General features: G+C 44.9%; 2 protein-coding genes across 2 annotated transcripts; both read left to right on the forward strand.

Annotated features, from left to right (window-relative positions):
• The first annotated feature begins 1,543 nt into the window (after positions 1-1,543).
• On the forward strand, positions 1,544-8,404 carry LOC139565441 (peroxisomal carnitine O-octanoyltransferase-like). The gene is made up of 4 exons (XM_071385790.1): positions 1,544-1,797; positions 5,354-5,823; positions 5,981-6,379; positions 7,072-8,404. The coding sequence occupies exons 2-4, from the start codon at positions 5,377-5,379 to the stop codon at positions 8,401-8,403; spliced, it is 2,178 nt and encodes a 725-aa protein (XP_071241891.1). The 5' UTR covers positions 1,544-1,797; positions 5,354-5,376; the 3' UTR covers position 8,404.
• Positions 8,405-8,414: 10 nt separating this feature from the next.
• On the forward strand, positions 8,415-13,521 carry LOC139565442 (asparagine--tRNA ligase-like). Its single transcript, XM_071385791.1, has one exon. The coding sequence runs from the start codon at positions 9,760-9,762 to the stop codon at positions 11,008-11,010; it is 1,251 nt and encodes a 416-aa protein (XP_071241892.1). The 5' UTR covers positions 8,415-9,759; the 3' UTR covers positions 11,011-13,521.
• The last annotated feature ends 9,546 nt before the right edge of the window (positions 13,522-23,067 follow it).

A 23,067-nucleotide genomic window follows, 5' to 3' on the forward strand; every position in this document is an offset into this window, starting at 1 on the left:
GGGAACCATATCAGGCCAACATAGACATACAAAAAACCCTAGATGACCCACCCTAGACACTATCACGCCCCAACCAACACAGAGAAAAAACAGCTTACTATGGTCAGGGCGTGACACCAACCAGTTCGAGTTAGTCATCAGAGGCCAGTTATAGGGGGCTGAAGTAGGCACAGGAGGAGTTTTGACCAGGATGGGAGTAGCCTTGTCTAGATGGATGCTATTGGCATCCCCAGGGAAGTTCCAGATGAATACAAAGCTATGAATCAAATTAGGTGAAGGCTTTACCACTACGTTCTTTTGGTGTTTGACAATAAATAAAAATGTGGATTCTCTACATCTATTATAATCAACAGAGATCCATGAATGAAACTGGGGATGCAGTAAAGGGGTTCTCTGACCAATTATCCACCACCTCCCTCATGACCTGGCAAAATAGGCTGGCTCTCGATATGTTATTGGCAGAAAAGGGCGAGGTATGTAGAATGATATTTGGATCAATGTGCTGTACTTTCATCCCAAATAACACAGCTCCAGATGGATCAGTGACCAAGGCCCTGGCCGGTTTAACCACGTTGGCTAACGAGTTAGCAGAGAACTCTGGGGTGGATACCTCACTGACTGGGTGGTTCGATAGTATGTCTGGAAAATGGAAGAATGTCATAATCACTGTGTTATGGGCAGCTTTTACCTGTATGACTATGTTGGTATTGTGCGGATGCTGTTTGATTCCGTGTGTGAGAGGTCTCATTGCCAGGGTTCTGTAGAGGTTGATGATGCAACAGATGGTGAGGTATGGTCCGATCCCAAATTCCGATCAGTGGGGCGACAGATACATGCCACCGAGCCTGGTGGAGGATACTTCCTTGTTCAATTCCAAGGAGCCCATGTTGGCTGAGACTATTTTTGATGTTTGGGAAGACTGTTTCTTTAATGAAGCTATAATGAAAATCCTAAAAAGAAGAGTTATAATTGGATATAGGCCTAGAACAGTCATTGATGACTATGTGATGTAAATACATGTATTGGTTTTGTTTGATGCCCCCTTCTACTCAAATAAAATTAGATGTGTAATAGTGTGTGTGTAATATTTAGTCAAAGGGTGGATTGATAATGGAATTTGTATGTGTAAGGTAATGACTAAAGTATTCCACCCTGAAATGTATAACAGAGTGAATAGTTAGAATTATAAGACTGTATTTCTCTAATGTGTGTGCATAGGACAAGTTAAGATTTTACTATTAAGCAATGTAAGTGAGACAGTGTGTACATAGGAAAAAGGAATTTGTGACAGACAACTTGTCACCTCTGTGAAACTGGTAACACGAAGGAAGTCTCTCCACCCAGGGAGGGGTGAAACCGCTAGGCTTGCAGTAGATTATGTAACATGATGCAGGATATGATAAGCAATGTATGTGTTGGAGTAGACTTGTAAATAGCATTGACAGTGTTAGAGAAGAGGAGGGGCATTTATAAGGGGTATGGTTTATGGTATGACCAAATGTGAGGTATATAAGGCTAGGTGCATTGTATGATATTCAGAGCTCTCTGAATATAGCACTTACCTTTTTCAGACTTCTGGGACTTTGTCAAATTCTTCTATTAACCGGGGCCTTTACAACCCCCGGAGAATTGGTCAAAGTATATAGTGAGTTTTGAGTTAATATCATTGGAACTAGAAATTCTCGTGACAATATTATAGCCAAACCTTGTTTTGTGTGGTACAACAAAACTTGCTGTTCACTGACTATCGCTGCATCTTACGGAGCGTGCATATCTTGAAGTGTATTCGGTTTTGAGGTAAACTAGTTTCTACTTTTATAAATGACATTTTATGAGCTTATACACGTACAAACAATGGCTGTAGGAATAACACAACTTTATCTACTTATGTGTAGCCTAATTACAGAGTTTAATGTAAGAGCCATGTATCTGTGAATGCTTGTGTTGTTGATCATAGTGGTATTTTGTGTACCTACAATTTGCATTGTTTTTCACTTACGAAGCTGAGCCAGATGTGTATGCTGGTCTATCTTGAAATGCATGTTTATAGTTAGTCACGCTTGAATGAGTCATAGTGGTATGATACAGTCTTTAGTGGAGGGCAGCCTCCTTGCTAAAACTGTTGAGAGGTGTATGGACTTCCGGACATACCCCTGATAATGTGTGTCACGCCCTGACCTTAGATATCTCTGTTTTCTATATATTTTGGTTAGGTCAGGGTGTGACTAGGGTGGGTACTCTAGTTGTTTGTATGTCTAGGGTTTTTGTATGTTTAGAGTTTTTGTATGTCTTGGGGTTTTTGTATGTCTATGTTGGCCTGATATGGTTCCCAATCAGAGACAACGATAAACAGCTGTCTCTGATTACTCTCCTATTTATAGTCTAAATCATTGCAATTGATCTTAGCAACTTTGATGACAAAAAGTTGCCTTACACAGAGGGAAAATGTTTTTAATATAATAGCTGAGTTGTTATTTCATGTGTATTTTAGGCATGCAAAATATAATAGCATTGGTTGTCAGTGGTGTTGTCACAATCACATTTGAGGAACTTACACATTACTTACACAGTATATTTTGGTTGTGTTGCGGTTGTGTTGCCCTGAGATTGTAAACAGATCTCTTGAAGAGTGCTGCTAATACATTCAAAAGTTAATTGTAAACATTTAATATCCAAAGTACAAGAGAGAAAATTCTAAGTAAACAAAAATGTATTCTGTAACATGATTTTGACATCTAATAAGCTGGTTTATTTAGCTGATAACTGGTTTTAATGAAACTCCATTTTGACAAAAATGACACAACTGTGTTTTTAGTTTATTTTTATGGTAAATATTACAATTTGGAACTTAAATCCTACAGTTTAATCCTACAGTTTATTTCGGAACTTATATATTACCTATACCGTTTATGAAGGTGGTATTACATGAAACCTATCGATTGTAACTTAATTTAGTTATAATAATTAGTAACTTCCTGGTAATCACAAGGTCAGAGGCATAGCTGAACTTGAATCGGCCTTAGAAGAATGAAAAACAGGCAGCATTGTAAAGAGAGACTGACTAGGCGAATCAGCACGAATCTAATTACCCCAACAGGGTCATGCAGCATGAGACATATTCCCATGACAACTGTCAATACAAACACCATGCTATTCTTATTATTAACCTTTACCACCCCGGCGTTCCGCTAGCGGAACTCCTCCCACATTCCACAGAAAAGCCAGAGCGCGAAATTCAAAAAATATTTTTTAGAAATATTTAACTTTCACACATTAACAAGTCCAATACAGCTAATGAAAGATACACATCTTGTGAATCCAGCCAACATGTCGGATTTTTTAAATGTTTTACAGGGAAAACACAATATATATTTATGTTAGCTCACCAACAAATAGAAAAAAGCACAGACATTTTTCACAGCACAGGTATCATGCACAAAATCAACCAAACTAACCTAGAACAAACCAAAGAAACCAAGAAACAACTTAACCAGATGACAGTCTTATAACATGTTATACAATAAATCTATGTTTTGTTCGAAAAATGTGCATATTTCAGGTATAAATCATAGTTTACATTGCGGCTACAATCAGAAATTGCACCGAAAGCAGCCAGAATAATTACAGACACCAACGTGACATACCGAAATACTCATCATAAAACATTTCTGAAAAATACATGGTGTATAGCAAATGAAAGACAAAGATCTTGTGAATACAGCCAATATTTCCGATTTTTTAAGTGTTTTACAGCGAAAACACAATATAGCATTATATTAGCTTACTACAATAGCCTACCACACTACCGCATTCATTCATCGAGGCACGTTAGCGATAGCAAAGGCACGTTAGCGTTAGCGAATAAACCAGCAAAAGATATTAAATTTCACTAACCTTCATAAACCTTCCTCAGATGACAGTCCTATAACATCAGGTTATACATACACTTATGTTTTGTTTGAAAATGTGCATATTTAGAGCTGAAATCCGTGGTTATACAACGTAGCATAACGTAGCATAACGTGCTAACGTAGCATCTTTTTCCCAGAATGTGCGGATATTTCTATTAGACTCTCACCTATTTTGACCAAATAGCTATTCATAAACATTACAAAAAAATACATGTTGTATAGGAAACGATAGATCCATTAGTTCTTAATGCAATCGCAGTGTTAGAATTCTAAAAATATCTTCATTACGACATAAGACTTAGTTATGGTAAGGGAATAACCAAAACCTGAGCGCAAAGCTACTAGTACACAGTTCGACAGATATATATGAAATAGCATCACAAAATGGTTCCTACTTTTGCTGATCTTCTATCAGAATGTTGTACCTTTGGTCCTTTGTCCAGAACCGTCTTTGTTTGGATTCAGAACGTTCTTTTTCCCTCTTGAATTAGCAAGCACACTGGCCATGCGGCGCTAAGCTCTCCAACGTCAACAAAGTCAAACAACGCAACACAACTAACGTCCCGAATAAATTTGAATAATCTAATGAAACTATATTGAAAAAACATACTTTAGGATGATATTGTAACATGTATCAAGTAAAATCAAAGCCGGAGATCATATTCATCCATAACGACTGCTTTCCAGTAGGCAATAACAGGTCCCTCCACGCGCCTTGCAGAAAACAGAAAATGGGGGACACGTTGTTCCAAGAGGGCTCATTCAACGTCAGACAGAGATAATCAACTCATTTTTCCTCTCACTTCCTCTTGACATCCGGGTGAAGGTGTATGACGTGCACGTATAGTCATACGTATAATGCCCATTTATAGGCAGACCCTTGAACACAGCATCGATTTCAGACTTTCCACTTCCTGGTCAGAAAGTGTGCTGCCAAATGAGCTGTGTTTTACCCACAGACAAAATTCAAACGGTTTTAGAAACTAGAGAGTGTTTTCTATCCAATAGGAATAATAATATGCATATTGTACGAGCAAGAATTGAGTACGAGGCCGTTTAAATTGGATACGATTTTCCCCCAAAGTGAAAACAGCGCCCTCTGGTCCTCATCTTAAGGGGTGAAGGTAATGCAGAGCAGCCACTCTCACACACAGTGTGATAAAGGAGAAGTCACAATGTATCTTCAAAGGATACATTGACCTTACAGGAGGTATTGTATTCACATCAGCCAAATGAATCCACAAAGAGTCCTCTGTGTATCTCATGAGCTCTTCTCCTAGATAATATGAATAGCCTGATTGAATTACAGCCTTTACTACTCATACAGGTTAATATGTCACGTTTTTGCATACTATGGTTGAGAGGGACTATTGGGGCAAATTACCTGAGTGTCTTTACAGTAACTCAATTGATTGTTTATCCTCGCTCTCTCATTGCATTAGGTTCCCCCTATCAACAGTACAGGATGGCACTTCTCGATTACCCTATTCCAGAGCTAGATGTCACCTTACAAGAGGCAAGCCGTGTGCTCCAGCTCACCCTGAGCCCCGAGCTCTACGCTCAATTCAAAAACACCCTTAGCCAACAGAGGGAGGTCCTGCAGGAAGCCCAAAACTGCTTGGCGGCTGCCTTCTCTGGCCGAGAGAACTGGGTGACAGAGCAATTCAAGAGCCAGCTGCTCTCATGCACTGACCCACTGCCCACCTCGACAGCCATCCCCGCTGTCCTGTCCCCCTCCAGAGCCAAGAAGGAGTGTGCCCAACTTGAGAGGGCTGCCGCTCTGCTCTGGGCTGTGGCTAAGATGTATAGTGAGCCTTCGCTGGTAGAGGGCGAGGGGCAAACTGAGCGCACACAGCAATCAGAGGTGTTTGCTGCCAGCCGCATTCCTGGGAAGACCCAAGATGAGATTAAAGTAAGCTTTGGGAAAAAAATTGAGTACTTTGACTCAATGTTGTTTTGTGTTTTCATACACCATCTCTGATGATAATGATAACAGTTCATCATACTCCCTTGTCTTATTTTCATCTAATGTGATTATCTCCTACTTCTTATTGCTATTTGTATTACAGGTATACCCAGACTGCATCCATGCCATCGTAATCTGTGCTGGAGAGGTATTTTCAATCAACATACTGCAGCGTCTCAGCCCAGGTGGGCCTATGTCCCCTTTACCGTTCCCTGACATCTACAGCCAAGTGGCTCATGTGATGAGCCAACATAGAGCTGCCAAGAACAATGAGCCCTCTGCCATCTGCGGCCTCTCTGCCCTGCAGCGGCAAGCCTGGAGTGCAGTGAGGGAGGAGATCCTTAGAGCAGGTGGGGCAGCGGCCGCCTCACTGGGGTTGATGGAGAGTGCTGTGGTGGCTCTCTCCCTGGAAGACTGCAATCCACCAGCTGATCTGGCAGACACCCTCAACGCTGTCAGACTGGGAGGAGGAGATGGGCCCTGTCTGAGATACTATGACAAGGTACAGTATGGGATGTTTGTGGTACTTTAACTGTGGATAACAACTACTACAATACAGTGTCACGTCTGTTTCCGCTCCCCCTCTCTGGAGCTCGAGGCCACAGGCTGATCATCATTACGCACACCTGTCACCATCGTTACGCGCATCTGCCCTTCATCGGACTCACCTGGACTCCATCACATTATTAATTTCCTCCCCTATATCTATCACTTCCTCTGTTTCTTTCCCGAGTCAGTATTAATGTCGTTTTGTGTGCCTTGTCCAGACGCTGTTCGTGTTTTGTTTCCTGTCTGTTTATTCATTAAATATTCGCTCCCTGTACTTGCTTCTTCTTTCTCAGCGTCTGTCCTTACAATACAGTACAGTGGTGCTGTAGTGAATCAACTGGATTCATCGGGTTACCGGATGAGGATATAGTCTTAAATTATACATCTCATTTAAAACCTGGAACATGATTTTATGTGTTGACAAAAATATACGCTAGATAATGGAGTTAAATCAATTTTTCTATATTGAATCAAATTGTAAGTGGATCTTTACTGCACATCAGCCATACATAATTGCACCCAACAAACTTCAGTTTATTAACTCACTGACACAAGACTTGAAAACATAGGTTCCACTTTAGCTCAACATCACAAGCAAACATCACAAGTAAAATAAAAATGATTTTTTCTATACTTTTTCTACAGGTGGTGAACCTGGTGGTATTCAAAGACAGCACAGCAGGGATGGCGTTCGAGCACAGTGCAGTGGATGGAATGGTGGCTGGGTTAGTGGCTGAGACTGTGTGGTATCTCTCTGAGTCTCTTAATGTGAACCTAGTCCAGACCAACACAGGAAGCAATGGGTCAGCCTATCTTAACAAGGCTGATTCCTCCTCCCCAAGCCCCCTAGCATTCCCACTACAGGGTATAACTAAAACAGACCCCCCAAAGTCCTCCCCTAAAGCAATTAATCCCATAATCACGTTTGAGGTTCCCTCTTACCCAGATGTCTTTGCTACCCTCCGGGGTCACAGGGGCCTATATGATGCCTGGATCAACTTTTCCTTGCAGCTCTCCCTAAGGCAGACTCTTGGGGAATCTGCTGCCAGCCACATTCTTGTAACCCCTACCCATATGCGTCACTACAAGCATGGCCGCTGCGATCAGACATACTCCATCACCATGCAATCCTGCCAGCTCATTAGTGCTTTGGAATCCTGCATCGGACCAGATAACAAACCTCGATACACGAACGAACTGCTCCGTCTGTTCCATGTGGCTTTCCTGGAGCACAAGAACCTGATCAAAGCCACTAAAAGTGGACACGGTGTGGGCCCTCACCTCGCAGCCCTACGCTGGTCCATGTCTGCAGACAACCCTCTCAAGAAGTTTCTTGACCCCTTTGGGTGCCCGTCCATTTACCTTACTGGCAAGGATTTGATAGAGGGAGTGGAGCTTGCTGTAGGGAACGTGTACGCTAAAGACCAACTGGCTGTAACCTACATGGGGAGGAGAGACCGGGTCCGTATGGTGCTCAATGGGAGAGGCACCTTTGCCACAGTGTTGGAGAAGCTTCAAGATAGCTTGAAAGTTAATCTGAAGCTGGTGATGCTTCTCGCTGTCAGATATGCTGTAGCCGGACAAATGGGAGCAATGGAGTGTCTGCTACAAGAAGGACAAGTAGGAAGAAGGAATGGATCCACCCAAGGGGAAATTGACAAAAGTATCAGTCCAGCAGGCCAAAAACAAGGCAAGACAATGTCCAAGCCAACACTTCCCTCTGACTCTGCCTCCAACATGAGTCCAGACTTTACTCTGGTGATCCATGGTGGAGCTGGGGAGGAGATGATGCTAAATACAAAGGTGGTAGACGTCATTGAATTTGCTCTGCAGACAGCCCTGTCCCTCGGAGCACAAGTGCTACAACAAGGAGGCAGTAGTCTTGACGCAGTGCAGCGGAGTGTGCAAGCTCTTGAGGACTGCTTTCTGTTCAACGCCGGGAAGGGATCAGTTTTCAACAAAGATGGGAAAAATTAGATGGAGGCGACCATAGTAGATGGAAATGGGATGAACTCTGGGTCGGTGGCTTGTGTGACTAGTGTGAAGAACCCAGTGAAAGCAGCAAGACAGGTCATGGAGAAGAGTGCACACTCACTCTTAGTAGGGGAAGGTGCAGAAGAGTTTTTGCAAGGCTTAGAAGAGAGTGAGAAGCCTATGAGGGCGGAGTACTTCCAAACTGATGTCCGTCGCAGAGAGCTGATAGCAAAACTCAGTGCTGGCAATGCCTCCAAGAACAACCATCCACAGACGGTGGGAGCTGTTGCTTTGGATCGGTGGTGTAGGTTAGCTGCTGCAACGTCCACAGGTGGGTTGGTGGGAAAATGGAAGGGTCGAGTTGGGGACACCGCAATAGTGGGAGCAGGTATATTTGCTGATGACAAGCTTGCAGTAACATGCTCTGGTGATGGAGATGTGTTTCTAAGGCACACAGTTGCACAAAAAGTAGCCAGTCTCTACCATCATAAAGGCTACAGCCTTAGGGCAGCATGTCGAGAAGTCATATCTGAGAACTTGAAGGGCAGCTGTGCTGGAATCATTGCTGTAGACGCCAAAGGCGATGCTGTTATTGAAACCAATGCTGGGGTGATGTTTGTAGCATCCATGGTTGGTGGCATTGCACGTGTCGAAGTCCTGAGACCCATGAAGAGTTATTACAATGTGATCTGGGAGACTGACAAACTAGTTGCTCACCTACACTCACACCCTTGGACACCAGGTGCCACCATCCTTACCCAAAAGACTCTGAGTGGACCGAGCAGCATCTTTCAGTTGGCTGTACCAGATTTCTTAGAACTGTTGCAAGGAGCAAGGGCTGTTTCAAACCTGCTATGCGAATGACTGGGGGTACAGCGTTGCGCCCTAGTATTTAACCCACATCCCGAGACCCCGGCCCATATCCGAGTGCTACCACTTCATGGCCTGGAAACAAACTGGTGCCCCCATCTGACCGGGGAGGAGGACTTTCAGCCCTATGACCCAGGTTACTGCAGTTCAAAGAGTGGCCCACGCTGCGAAGACGCAGATCTGGATCAGGTTCAGGCCAAGATTCGGGACAAGCTGCCAACACCTAACGCACCATTGTGTTATGACTTCTTAGGAAATCCCTCCCACAATGGACTGTTCTGCCGTATCGTCCGTGGGGAGGAGCAACATTGGCGGGTGTGGGAGGACAGTGATCATGTGGCTTTCCTCACTCCCTACCCTAATACACCTGGACTCACAGTTCTAGTGCCACGTAAACCACTGTCAAGCAACATTTTCTGTCTGGAAGAGACTGATTACACATCACTGATCCTGGCCACTCGTAAGGTAGCTGGACTGCTGGAGGAAGGAATGCATGCTCGAGGTGTTGCACTCATCTTTGAGGGCTTTGAGATTGATTATGCCCATGTCAAGCTGATCCCTCTGGTTCCTCTACGTGGTGACAAGCCTGCTGAGGTGTTCCCAGAGTACTTCCAAAGCTACCCCGGGTATGTCTCATCTGTCGATGGCCCTCCCGCCAGCCCTGAATCTCTAAAGGAAATCCACACCAAAATCACACTTTGCAGGCCTCCTCGTTCCTGGGAGGACCCACAGAGCCACTCCATGTTAGCCATCAAGAGCCAGTGGTACCGCAATCTCTTTCAAATTCAAAATACCCTCTTCCACAGCACAGTGGAGTACTTCAACAACACCTGTCAGTATGCATACGCCCTGACTCCTCTCACCACTGACACAATCTCCTCTCCGTTGGGCCTGGGATCAGACTCCGAGCCCGTTTCCGTCAACTTGCTGGGGCAGGATGTGTACTTGGCTGACTCCATGCAATTTGTGCTGGAGTATTTCTTGCGATTCCAAGAGAACTTGTCGGGGGCATACTATATATCGGCAAGTTTTCGGGGAGAAGATCCAGATGCCACGCATCTTAACCAGTTCTACCATGTTGAGTGTGAACTCCTGGGCGACATGGATACTGCCATGCACATAGCTGAGGGATACTTGGCTCATCTCACCAATGCAATGCTGAAAAAACACTCCAACATCATCCTGAACTCTGCTGGGACCCTTTCACATGTCCAGGACTTACTGGAGAAGTTGGAAGGAGGAACCGCTCTCCCAAGAGTCACTCTGGACAAGGCCATCCCTATGATGCCCTCGCCAGACTGCTTTGAGTGGGTACAGGACGGCCAGCCCCAGTTTGGCAGGAAGTTATCCCGCAAAGGAGAAAAGGTTTTGATTGAGAAGTACGGAGGCGCTGTTTGGCTGACAGAGATGGACCACCTGGGAGTGCCTTTCTACCAAGCATATGTGGAGGGCTCTGGCAGACGCAAGGCAAAAGCATCGGACCTCCTCTTGGGATTGGGAGAGACTCTGGGTCTTGGGGAGCGTCACTCCAACCCCGAGATGGTGCAAGAAGCCCTCAGACATCACGCTGTCCCAGAGGAATCCTACAAGTGGTACATCAACATGCGGCAGGTCATTCCTCTACTCACCAGTGGGTGGGGCATGGGCACAGAGCGCTATTTGTGTTGGCTGCTTCAGCATAATGACGTCAGAGACATACATATTATACCCCGTATGAAGGCCAGGAAATACATGCCTTGAAATATCCCTAACCCATTAGTTACTCAAAGACTGATGAAAAAGTTCCCCTAACTGTCAGCTCTTTCATTGAACGTCCTAAGGGATGCATAGAAAGCGAGACAACATATCTATAAAACTCTGAGTATAGTATACTATAACATTAGGAACAAGAGATGAGTTGCAGTTATGATAGAGCAGTGATTGTGTGTTGAAAATGTGCTGATTGTGTAGATTAGGAAGGGAAACAAATTTGAGCTATTTTCTATCATATACCTTTGTATATTTTCATATACAGTACCAGTCAAAAGTTTGGACACACCTACTCATTCAACGGTTTTTCTTTATTTTTACTATTTTCTACATTGTGTCTTGTAGTAACCAAAAGTGTTAAACAAATCAAAATATATTTTATATTTGAGATTCTTCAAAGTAGCCACCCTTTGCCTTGATGCCAGCTTTGCACACTCTTGGCATTCTTTCAACCAGCTTCATGAGGTAGTCACCTGGAATGCATTTCAATAACTGGTGTGCCTTGTTAAAAGTACATTTGTGGAATTGCTTTCCTTCTTAATGCGTTTGAGACAATCCGTTGTGTTGTGACAAGATAGGAGTGGTATACAGAAGATAGCCCTATTTGGTAAAAGACCAAGTCCATATTATGGCAAGAACAGCTCAAATAAGCAAAGAAAAACGACATTCCATCATTACTTTAAGACATGAAGGTCAGTCAATTAGGAACATTTCAAGAACTTTGAAAGTTTCTTCAAGTGCAGTCGCAAAAACCATCAAGCGCTATGATGAAACTGGCTCTCATGAGGACCGCCACAGGAAATTAAGACCCAGAGTTTGTCACTCCCTGATCTGTTTCACCTGTTCCTGTGTCTCAACCCCCTCTAGGTGTCGCTTATTTTCCCCAGTGTATTTATCCCTGTATTTCCTGTCTCTCTGTGCCAGTTTGTCTTGTATGTTAGTCAAGTCAACCAGCATGTTTTTCCTGCCTGCCCTTCGGTACCTTTTGGACTCTGAACTGGTTTTGACCCTTTTGCCTGTCCACGACCATTCTCTTGCCTTACCCTATTGGATTAAATAATATTGTAAGACTCCAACCATCTGCCTCCTGTGTCTGCATCTGGGTCTCGCCTTGTATCATGATAGTTACCTCTGCTGCAGAGGACAAGTTCATTAGAGTTACCAGCCTCAGAAATTTCATCCCAGATAAATCAGTGTTCAAGTAACAGACACATCTCAACATCAACTGTTCAGAAGAGAATGTGTGAATCAGGCCTTCATGGTTGAATTGCTGCAAAGAAACTACTAAAGGACACCAATAATAAGAAGAGACTTGCTTGGGCCAAGAAACACGAGCAATGGACATTTGATCGGTGGAAATCTGTCCTTGGTCTGATGAGTCCAAATTTGAGATTTTTGGTTCCAATCACCGAGCTTTGTGAGTCGCATAGTTGGTGAGCGGATGATCTCTGCATGTGTGGTTCCCACCGTGAAGCATAGAGGAGGAGGTGTGGGGGTGCATTGCTGGTAACACTGTCAGTGATGTATTTAGAATTCAAGGCACACTTAACCAGCATGGCTATCACAGCATTATGCAGCGATACACCATCCCATCTGGTTTGCGCTTAGTGGGACGATCATTTGTTTTTCAACAGGACAATGACCCAACACACCTCCAGGCTGTGTAAGGGCTATTTGACCAAGAAGGAGAGTGATGGAATGCTGCATCAGATGACCTGGCCTCAACAATCACCCGACCTCAACCCAATTGAGATGGTTTGGGATCAGTTGGACTGCAGAGTGAAGGAAAAGCAGCCAACAAGTGCTCAGCACATGTGGGAACTCCTTCAAGACTGTTTAGAAAAGCATTCCAGGTGAAGCTGGTTGAGAGAATGCCAAAAGTGTGCAAAGCGGTCATCAAGGGGAAAATATACTTTTTTGGTTATTACATAGTTTGTCATCACTATTATTCTACAATGTAGAAAATAGTAAAAATAAAAACCCTTGAATGAGTAGGTATGTAGAAACCTTTGACTGGTACTGTATAGACAAGCCAATTGTACCAAATAATGTTTTTTCCAAAGCAAGATTTTGTTACATGTAGAAACATCGGTCTGTTTGTAATTCTGTAAAGTATGTCTGTAAATCCTTCTATGTAAAACCCTTAATCATTCTCTGTACTTGTTACAAAATATCTGGTTAAATGAGGAATAACTTGGTTCAATTCACACAAAATAATTACTGTTAAACAGGCATGTCAACTGTCTAAACAAGTGAGAGAAGATATTTGTTAACATAACACATTGGTCAAGGTGGACACTTCCCTGCCCTATTTAACAGAACAGATGTTTTGCGTATGATTATAAAAACACTTGAGAATACCATACTTGTGTGAATTTTCAAATATTGATTATTATGAGGTGAATTGTTGCGTTTGTTTTATATGTATGATCCTTTCAATTGTTTCCTCTATTACCAAGGCAATAATAAACGCTGTCTTCATCAGCCATCAAACAATGTAAATCTCTTGTACTTTGTGGTATTTTTAACATTCAAATTAAATTGTTGCTGGGTCATATTTTTTCCCTTATTCTTACTCCTGGAATGCTTTGAGTAGGGCCTAAATAGAAAAACAGCGGTAGAAATGGTTTGTAAAGGGCCTCCTGGGTGGCGCAGTGGTCTAGGGCACTGCATCGCAGCGCTAGCTGTGCCACCAGAGACTCTGGGTTCGCGCACAATTGGCCTAGCGTCGTCCGAGTTAGGGAGGGTTTGGCCGGTAGGGATATCCTTGTCTCATCGCGCACCAGCGACTCCTGTGGCGGGCCGGGCACAGTACGTGCTAACCAAGGTAGCCAGGTGCACGGTGTTTCCTCTGACACATTGGTGCGGCTGGCTTCCGGGTTGGAGGCGTGCTGTGTTAAGAAGCAGTGCGGCTTGGTTGGGTTGTGTTTCGGAGGACGCATGGCTTTCGACCTTCGTCTCTCCCGAGCCCGTACGGGAGTTGTAGCGATGAGACAAGATAGTAATTAGAAATTGGGGAGAAAAGGGGGTAAAATTAAAAAAGAATTAAAAAAAATAAGAAATGGTTTGTAACAAGCGGATATCCCAAAACAACACTCTCCTAAATCTCTTCCATCACCAAGAGTCTCTCTGTGTAATGAATACTCAGGGAGAAAAAGGTGTAGATTCACACGCAGAGCACGGCAGGTGTTTATTTCGCCATTGCAGAAGGCAGGAATTGTGGTCACAGGGAGGCAATGGTCATACACAGGTAGACAAACAGGCAGGTGAATCAAAACTAGGACTGAAGGCCAGTTCTCACAAACAAGCTAAGAAAAGGCTTAGTAGAGTCAAAATGAACAATACCTCACAAAGGCACAAACACAATGAACTGAACTAAATAAGGAGCTGATGAGACCAGGTGAGTAACTAACACAGGTGAAATCAATGAACAAAAATGAAAGACAGGGCTATGTTCAAAAACACAAAGAAACAGGGCTACGTTCCAGAACACAACAAAACAGAACACAAGGTTGACTAAGAAAATAAATACAGAACCTTACACTTTGAGGCAAAATACTTTTGCCTGAAAATGCACAAGATCACAAGCGAAGCAACAACTTCACAACAACACAGAAGTTTCTTGTGACACCCGAGAAACACAGAGAGAGTAGTCTTGCACTTTTGAAAGACTGTGTGCAGGTTTGTAGACTTAATGAACTTAAACACTGAGATAACATTTAAGTTAATTGCTAATCAAAGGGTTAGTCGAGGTAAAGGCCTCGGGAAAATCAGCAAATCACAAAAATTCCTCAAGTTGTCAAATAAGCAGAAATGTATCAAATAGCCTAGAATTGAACAAATAGAGGCAGACTAGTGATCAGGTTTGTAATTTCTTTCAATTGTCCAGTCGATGAGCAACGCACAAGCCAGACATTGAGCATGTAATCAGAGCCCCATGACAAAGCACATGTTCCCACAGCTGAGACCATCTCCCACAGGGCAGGCAGCACAACAATGCCTCTCTGCAGACTTTGACCGAGACAGGATGGGCACAAGGAAATACACAGAGAGAACAGGACACAGTGTATCTATCTCTCACATGGGTACATCGGATGATGGCATGCTCAGGCTCAATGGCACATATCCATTGCTCAACACATTCCTGGTCTAACTACATACTGTACAGTTGAACCAGAGTTGTAGTAGGTAGTGGTGGAAAAGGTACCCAATTATCATACTTGAGTAAAAGTAAAGATACCTTAACAGAAAATGACTCAAGTAAAAGTGAAAGTCACCCAGAAAAATACTAATTGAGTAAGTATCAAAAGTAAAAGTATTTTTTTTCTCAAATTGCTTATAATAAGCACATCCGTCAGATTTTTTACAGATTGCCAGGGGCACACTACAACACACAGACATCATTTACAAACAAAGCCTTTGTGTTTAGTGAGACCTCCAGATCAGAGGCAGCAGGGCTGACATGCAGACATGCTCAGTCCCCTCCTGTACTCCCTGTTCACTCATGACTGCATGGCCAGGCACGACTCCAACACCATCATTTAGTTTGTCGATGATCACTGACAACGATGAGACAGCCTATAGGGAGGAGGTCAGAGACCTGGCCGTGTAGTGCCAGGACAACAACCTCTCCCTCAGCGTGATCAAGACAAAGGAGATGATTGTGGACTACAGGAAAAGGAGGATCGGTCATGCCCACATTCTCATCGACGGGGCTGTAGTGGAGCAGGTTGAGAGCTTTAAGTTCCTTGGTGTCCACATAACCAACAAACTATCATGGTCCAAACACACCAAGACAGTCGTGAAGAGGGTACGACAAAGCCTATTCTCCCTCAGGAGACTGAAAAGATTTGGCATGGGTCTTCAGATCCCCATAAAGTTCTACGTCTGCACCATCGAGCGCATCCTGACTGGTTGCTTCACTGCCTGGTATGGCAACTGCTCGGCCTCCGACCGCAAGGCACTACAGAGGGTAGTGCGAACGGCCCAGTACATCACTGGGGCCAAGCTTCCTGCAATCCAGGACCTCATACCAGGCAGTGTCAGAGGAAGGCCCTAAAAATTGTCGAAGACTCCATCCACCCTAGTCATAGACTGTTTTCTCTGCTGGCGCACGGCAAGCAGTACCCCCAAAACCATAAGACTCCTGAACAGCTAATTAAATGGCTATCCAGACTATTGCATTGCCCCCCCCTCCCCTTTTACGCTGCTGCTACTCTCTGTTCATTATCTATGCATAGTCACTTTAACTCTACCTTCAAGTACATATTACCTCAATTACCTCGACTAACTGGTGCCCCCGCACATTGACTCTGTTCCGGTACCCCTTGTATATAGCCACGCTATTGTTATTTTACTAGTGCTCTTTAATTTCACTGTAAGGTCTACACCTGTTGTACTCGGCACATGTGACAAATAACATTTGATTTGATTTGACCAGTGATGTTCTCTTGATAAGTGAGTGAATTGGACCATTTTCCTGTCCTGCTAAGCATCGAAAATGTATCAAGTACTTTGGGTGTCTGTCACGCCCTGACCTTAGTTATCTCTGTTTTCTTTATTATTTTGGTTAGGTCAGGGTGTGACGAGGGTGGGTATGCTTGTTTTGTATTGTCTAGGGTTTTTGTAAGTCTAGGGGTTTAGTAGGTTTAGGTATTTGTATGTCTATGGTGGCCTGATTATGGTTCCCAATCAGAGGCAGCTGTTTATCGTTGTCTCTGATTGGGGACCATATTTCGGTTGCCATTTTCCCTTGGGTATTTGTGGGTCCTTGATCTATGTTTAGTTGCCTGTCTGCACTATCCATATTAGCTTCACGGTTCGTTTTGTTATTTTGTGAGTTTTGTTCATTGTTCGTTCTTTTCTAATAAAGAAGAATGTACGCTTACCACGCTGCGCCTTGGTCTCCTCCTTACGACGGCCGTAACAGAAGAACCCACCACAAAAGGACCAAGCAGCGTGTGAATGAGGAGCGGAAATCCTGGGCCCGGGAGAAAGATGAGTGGAGGATATCCTGGAGCTGGGAGGAGGTAATGGCAGGGGACAAGACCTTGCCATGGAAGCAGGTGGAGATGGCACAGGAGGAACGGCGACGATACGAGGGGACACGGTTAGCAAGGAAGCCCGAGAGGCAGCCCCAATAATTTTTTTGAGGGGGCACAAGATGAGATTGGCTGAGTCAGGTTGGAGACCTGAGCCAACTCCTCATGCTTACCGTGGGGAGCGTGTAACTGGTCAGGCACCGTGTTATGCAGAGATGCGCACAGTGTCTCCAGTTCGCATTCTTAGCCCGGTGCGCTCTATTCCAGCTCCTCGCATTTGCCGGGCTAGAATGGCCATCCAGCCAGGACGCATTGAGCCAGTTCTACGTTCCAGATCTCCAACGCGTCTCCACGGCCCAGTGTATCCTGTGCCTCCTCCCCGCACTCGCCTTGAGGTGCGTGTCCTCAGCCCGGTACCACCAGTGCCGGCACCACGCACCAGGCCTCCAGTGCGCCTAGAGAGTCCAGTACATTCTGTTCCTGCTCCACGCACTCGCCCAGAGGTGCGTGTCCTCAGCCCGGTACCACCAGTTCCGGCACCACGCATCAGGCCTCCAGTGCGCTTCCACAGTCCAGTATGGCCTGTTCCTGCTCCTCGCACTCGCCCTGAGGTGCGTGTTCTCAGCCCGGTACCACCAGTTCCGGCACCACGCATCAGGCCTCCAGTGGGCTTCCACAGTCCAGTACGGCCTGTGCCTCTTCCCCTCACTTGCCCTGAGGTGCGTGTCCTCAGCCCGGTACCAACGGTTCCGGCACCACGCATCAGGCTTCCAGTGCGCTTCCATCGTCCAGAGCTTCCGGCGACAGTACCCAGTCCAGAGCTTCCGGCAACAGTACCCAGTCCAGAGCTTCCGGCGACAGTACCCAGTCCAGAGCTTCCGGCGACAGTACCCAGGCCAGCGCTTCCGGGGACAGTACCCAGTCCAGCGCTTTCCGGCGACAGTACCCAGTCCAGAGCTTCCGGCGACAGTACCCAGTCCAGAGCTTCCTGAAACAGTACCCAGTCCAGAGCTTCCGGCGACAGTACCAGTCCAGAGCTTCCGGCGACGTTTCACAGTCCGGAACCTCCGGCGACGGGCAACAGTCCGGAACCTCCGACGATGGGCCACAGCCCGGAACCTCCGACGACGGGCTACAGCCCGGAACCTCCTCCGACGATCCCCAGTCCTGAGCCTCCAGCGACAATCCCCAGTCCTGAGCCTCCAGCGACGATCCCCAGTCCGGGGTCTCCAGCGACGGTCCCCATTCCGTGGTCTCCAGCAATGGTCCCCAGCCCGGGGTCTCCAGCAACGGTCCCCGGTCCGGGGCCTCCGGCGATGATCCGCAGTCCAGAGCCTCCGGCAATGATCCACGGTCCGGATCTACAAAGGCGGAGGGATCAGTGTAAAGAGGGAGGGCGGCGGCCAGAACCAAAGCCGCCACCGACAGTAGATGCCCACCCGGACCCTCCCCTATAAGTTCAGGTTTGCGGTCGGGAGTCCGCACCTTTGGGGGGGTACTGTCACGCCCTGACTTTAGTTATCTCTGTTTTCTTTATTATTTTGGTTAGGTCAGGGTGTGACGAGGGTGGGTATGCTTGTTTTGTATTGTCTAGGGTTTTTGTAAGTCTAGGGGTTTAGGAGGTCTAGGTATTTGTATGTCTATGGTGGCCTGATTATGGTTCCCAATCAGAGGCAGCTGTTTATCGTTGTCTCTGATTGGGGACCATATTTAGGTTGCCATTTTCACTTGGGTATTTGTGGGTTCTTGATCTATGTTTAGTTGCCTGTCTGCACTATCCATATTAGCTTCACGGTTCGTTTTGTTATTTTGTGAGTTTTGTTCAGTGTTCGTTCTTTAAATAAAGAAGAATGTACGCTTACCACGCTGCGCCTTGGTCTCCTCCCTACGACGGCCATGATAGTGTCAGGGAAATGTATGGAGTAAAAAGTACATTATTTTCTTTAGGAATGTAGTGGAGTAAAAGTAAACATGTCAAAAATACAAATAGTAAAGTAAAGTACTGATGCCAAAAAAACTACTTATGTAGTACTTTAAAGTATTTTTACTTAAGTACTTTACACCACTGGTAATAGGGTATCAATAAGAGCAAACTGATTTTTACTAACACCCTGGAGTTTGGTTATTTGTTGTTACTGTACTCCCCACTGATAGATCTACATTACTTCTATGACCAAAGTTCCAAAGACTGGACTTAAAATTGTGTATAAATGTTCATACAAGAGGTTTCGCAATGGTTCCTATGTCAAATATGTGAATAATATTTGTTGGTCTGATTTGTGTAATGAGGAACATTCGGACACTGAACTTGAAGCATTTATGAAACTGCTTCTTCCAGTTACTGATAGGCATGCACCCATCAAGAAACTGACTGTTAGAACTGCCAAATCCCCATAAATAGATGATACATTGAAAAACTGTATGGCTGAGAGGGATGAGGCAAAGGGAATAGAAAATAAATCTGACAAGGCAGCAGACTGGCAAACATACAGTAAATTGAGAAATCACTTAACTAAACTAAACAAAAAGAAGAGAACTATACTATGGAAGAAAGATAAATGATGTAAAGAATTATAGTAAAAAGCTCTGGAGTACTTCAAATTAAATTCTAGGCAAAAAATAAAACTCGGCTCCATCCTTCATTGAGGCAGATGGCTTGTTCATAACAAAACCCTTTGATATTTCCAACCACTTTAATTTAATTTAACCACTTTGTTGACAAGATTAGCAAACTTAGGTATGACATGCAAACAGCAAATGTTCATGCATAATGGCCCAAATAATGAAATACAAGCACTATAGTTTTGAGTTCCACAAAGTGGGTGTGGAAGAGGTTACATTTTTTTTGCTATCTATAAATAAAGACAAAACCACCTGTTACCGACAACGTGGATGGTAAATTGCTGAGGATGGTAGTGGAATACATTGTGACTCCTGTTTCCCACATCTTCAATTTAAGTCTAGAAAACGATGTGTGCCCTCAGACACAGAGGGAGTAAAGGTCATTCCACTACCCAAGAATAGCAGAGCAATGGTTCAAACAGCCTACCAATCAGCATGTTACTGTCACATCTGCTCCCACTACGCCCTCTGGTGTTCATCCGGTGGCATCTAAACCTGCAATTCTCCCCCTGTTTTTTCTCTCTCTCTCTCTCTCTCTCTCTCTCTCTCTCTCTCTCTCTCTCTCTCTCTCTCTCTCTCTCTCTCTCTCTCTCTCTCTCTCTCTCTCTCTCTCTCTCTCTCTCTCTCTCTCTCTCTCTCTCTCTCTCTCTCTCTCTCTCTCTCTCTCTCTCTCTCTCTCTCTCTCTCTCTCTCTCTCTCTCTCTCTCTCTCTCTCTCTCTCTCTCTCTCTCTCTCTCTCTCTCTCTCTCTCTCTCTCTCTCTCTCTCTCTCTCTCTCTCTCTCTCTCTCTCTCTCTCTCTCTCTCTCTCTCTCTCTCTCTCTCTCTCTCTCTCTCTCTCTCTCTCTCTCTCTCTCTCTCTCTCTCTCTCTCTCTCTCTCTCTCTCTCTCTCTCTCTCTCTCTCTCTCTCTCTCTCTCTCTCTCTCTCTCTCTCTCTCTCTCTCTCTCTCTCTCTCTCTCTCTCTCTCTCTCTCTCTCTCTCTCTCTCTCTCTCTCTCTCTCTCTCTCTCTCTCTCTCTCTCTCTCTCTCTCTCTCTCTCTCTCTCTCTCTCTCTTGGTGTGGTTGGAGACAGGTGTGCTGGAGTCAGAGCAGATCCCAACCAGCTGCAAATCGTCCCATAAATCAAGACCTCTACATAAACTAATTCCTGCCACTTCCACTCTGCCAGATCGTAATATCTGCTCATTACCGCTCTGTCTCTGGCTCCTGTACTACGTCTCACCATCCAATCACCTTGCTCTGGACTTCACTCACCACCACTGCCTTGGATTCCCCTCAGGACCTGTTTACCCTTGTTCAACTCAGTCAAATCCAACCGCACTCTACACTTCTGGTTTTTCTGTAACTCATCTGAGCTACCCCGGTTCTGCACTCCACATCTCTCTTTGTACAATAAACATTTTGGTTCATTCATCCCTGCTTCCGCAACTGAGTCCGCTCTTGGGTTCCCCTGTTTTCGCTCCGCGTAACAGTACGACCTGGCCGAGAAATGAACCCAGCAGACTCTACTACTCTTCACCGAATTCTTGTGGGGCAAGGCACTCTTCTTGATCAACATGACCAAGCCCTGAAAACCCTGCTGGAGAACATCAAGGAGTTTTCACAGAGCCTGTCTGACCTAAAGGTCTGAACCTCTTTCCAGAATTTACAACCTGTCTTTAGTTCCTCTTCTCCTCCCAGGGAGCCTTTTGTTCCAACTCCTGAGCGCTATGATGGGAATTTTGGGGTTTGCAGAGCCTTGGAATGACGAGGCCCTTCAGGGAACATTCCGGAACACACTTACTGAGACCCTCAAGGACGAGTTGGTGTCCAGAGAGGAGCCTGATGGACTTGACAAACTAAACGCATTGACAACCGTCTCCGTTAGCGTCGGAGGGAGAGGGGAGGTAGGGTTGCATGTCCCATGACGTCTGCTTCTGTGCCTTGCTCAATTTCTCCGACTGCATCACATCACCAGGCAGATCCCAATAGTGAACCCATGCAGCTCGGACAGACCCGTCTATCTCCAGAGGAGAGGCAGCAGCGTATCAGTACTAGGAGCTGTCTGTATTGTGGCCAGGTTGGTCACCTGGTCTCCACTTTTACCCTGTGTCCAGTAAAAGAGGGCTCAGCAGTAGTGGGGGATAACCTGTTGAGCCAAATCGCCTGCCCATCATCTCCCAGACCCCTGCTTGAGGCCGGGCGGCAACGAGGATTTTCTGGACCGAGGGGTTGTTAAGCAGTTGGGCCTGGACACTGTTTTGCTCGATTCACTGCTGGAAGCCAACGCTCTCAATGGAAAGCTAATCTTCTGTGTTTTGGAGAGAACTGTTCCTGTTATCCGGCGTCTCTCTGGTAATCACCAGGAAAAGATCAGTTTTCATATAATCGACTGTTCTCACCCGCCTTTGGTTCTGAGCCATCCATGGTTAAAGCTACACAAGCCACAGATTGACTGGTCTTCCGGAAGAGTTACTACTTGGAGTATATTTTGCCATTCTAATTGTCTACATTCTGCCCTTTATTTTCTACATTGTAGAATAATAGTGAAGACATTAAAACTATGAAATAACACATATGGAATCTTGTAGTAACCAAAAAAGTGTTAAACAAATCAAAATATATTTAGTAGCCACCCTTTGCCTTGATGACAGCTTTGCACACTCTTGGCATTCTGTCAACCAGCTTCATGAGGTAGTCACCTGGAATGCATTTCAATTAACAGGTGTGCCTTATTAAAGGTTATTTTGTCAAATTATTTTCCTTAATGCGTTTGAGCCAATCAGTTGTGTTGTGACAAGGTAGGGGTGTTATACAGAAGATAGCCCTATTTGGTAAAAAAACAAGTCCACATTATGGCAAGAACAGCTCAAATAAGCAAAGAGAAACGACAGTCCATCATTACTTTAAGACATGAAGGTCAGTCAAGTTTCTTAAAGTGCAGTTGCAAAAACCATCAAGCGCCATGATGAAACTGGCTCTCATGAGGGCCACCACAAGAAAGAAAGACCCAGAGTTACCTCTGCCATAGAGGATAAGTTCATTAGAGTTACCGGCCTCAGAAATTGCAGCCCAAAGAAATGCTTCACAGTGTTCAAGTAACAGACACATCTCAACATCAACTGTTCAGAGGAGACTGCGTGAATCAGGCCTTCATGGTCAAATCGCTGCAAAGAAACCACTACTAAAGGTCACAATAAGAAGACACTTGATTGGGCCAAGAATTAAAAGCAATGAACATTATTTTTTATTTAACTAGGCAAATCAGTTAAGAACAAGTTCTTATTTACAATGGCGGCCTTTCAAAAGGCCTCCTGCAGAGGCGGGGGCTGGGATTAAATATACAAATAAATTAAATAGAAAATATAGGACAAAACACACGTCACGACAAGAGAGACAACATAAC

The sequence above is a fragment of the Salvelinus alpinus genome, chromosome 36, assembly GCF_045679555.1.
Source record: "Salvelinus alpinus chromosome 36, SLU_Salpinus.1, whole genome shotgun sequence".
In the NCBI taxonomy this organism is placed as follows: domain Eukaryota; kingdom Metazoa; phylum Chordata; class Actinopteri; order Salmoniformes; family Salmonidae; genus Salvelinus; species Salvelinus alpinus.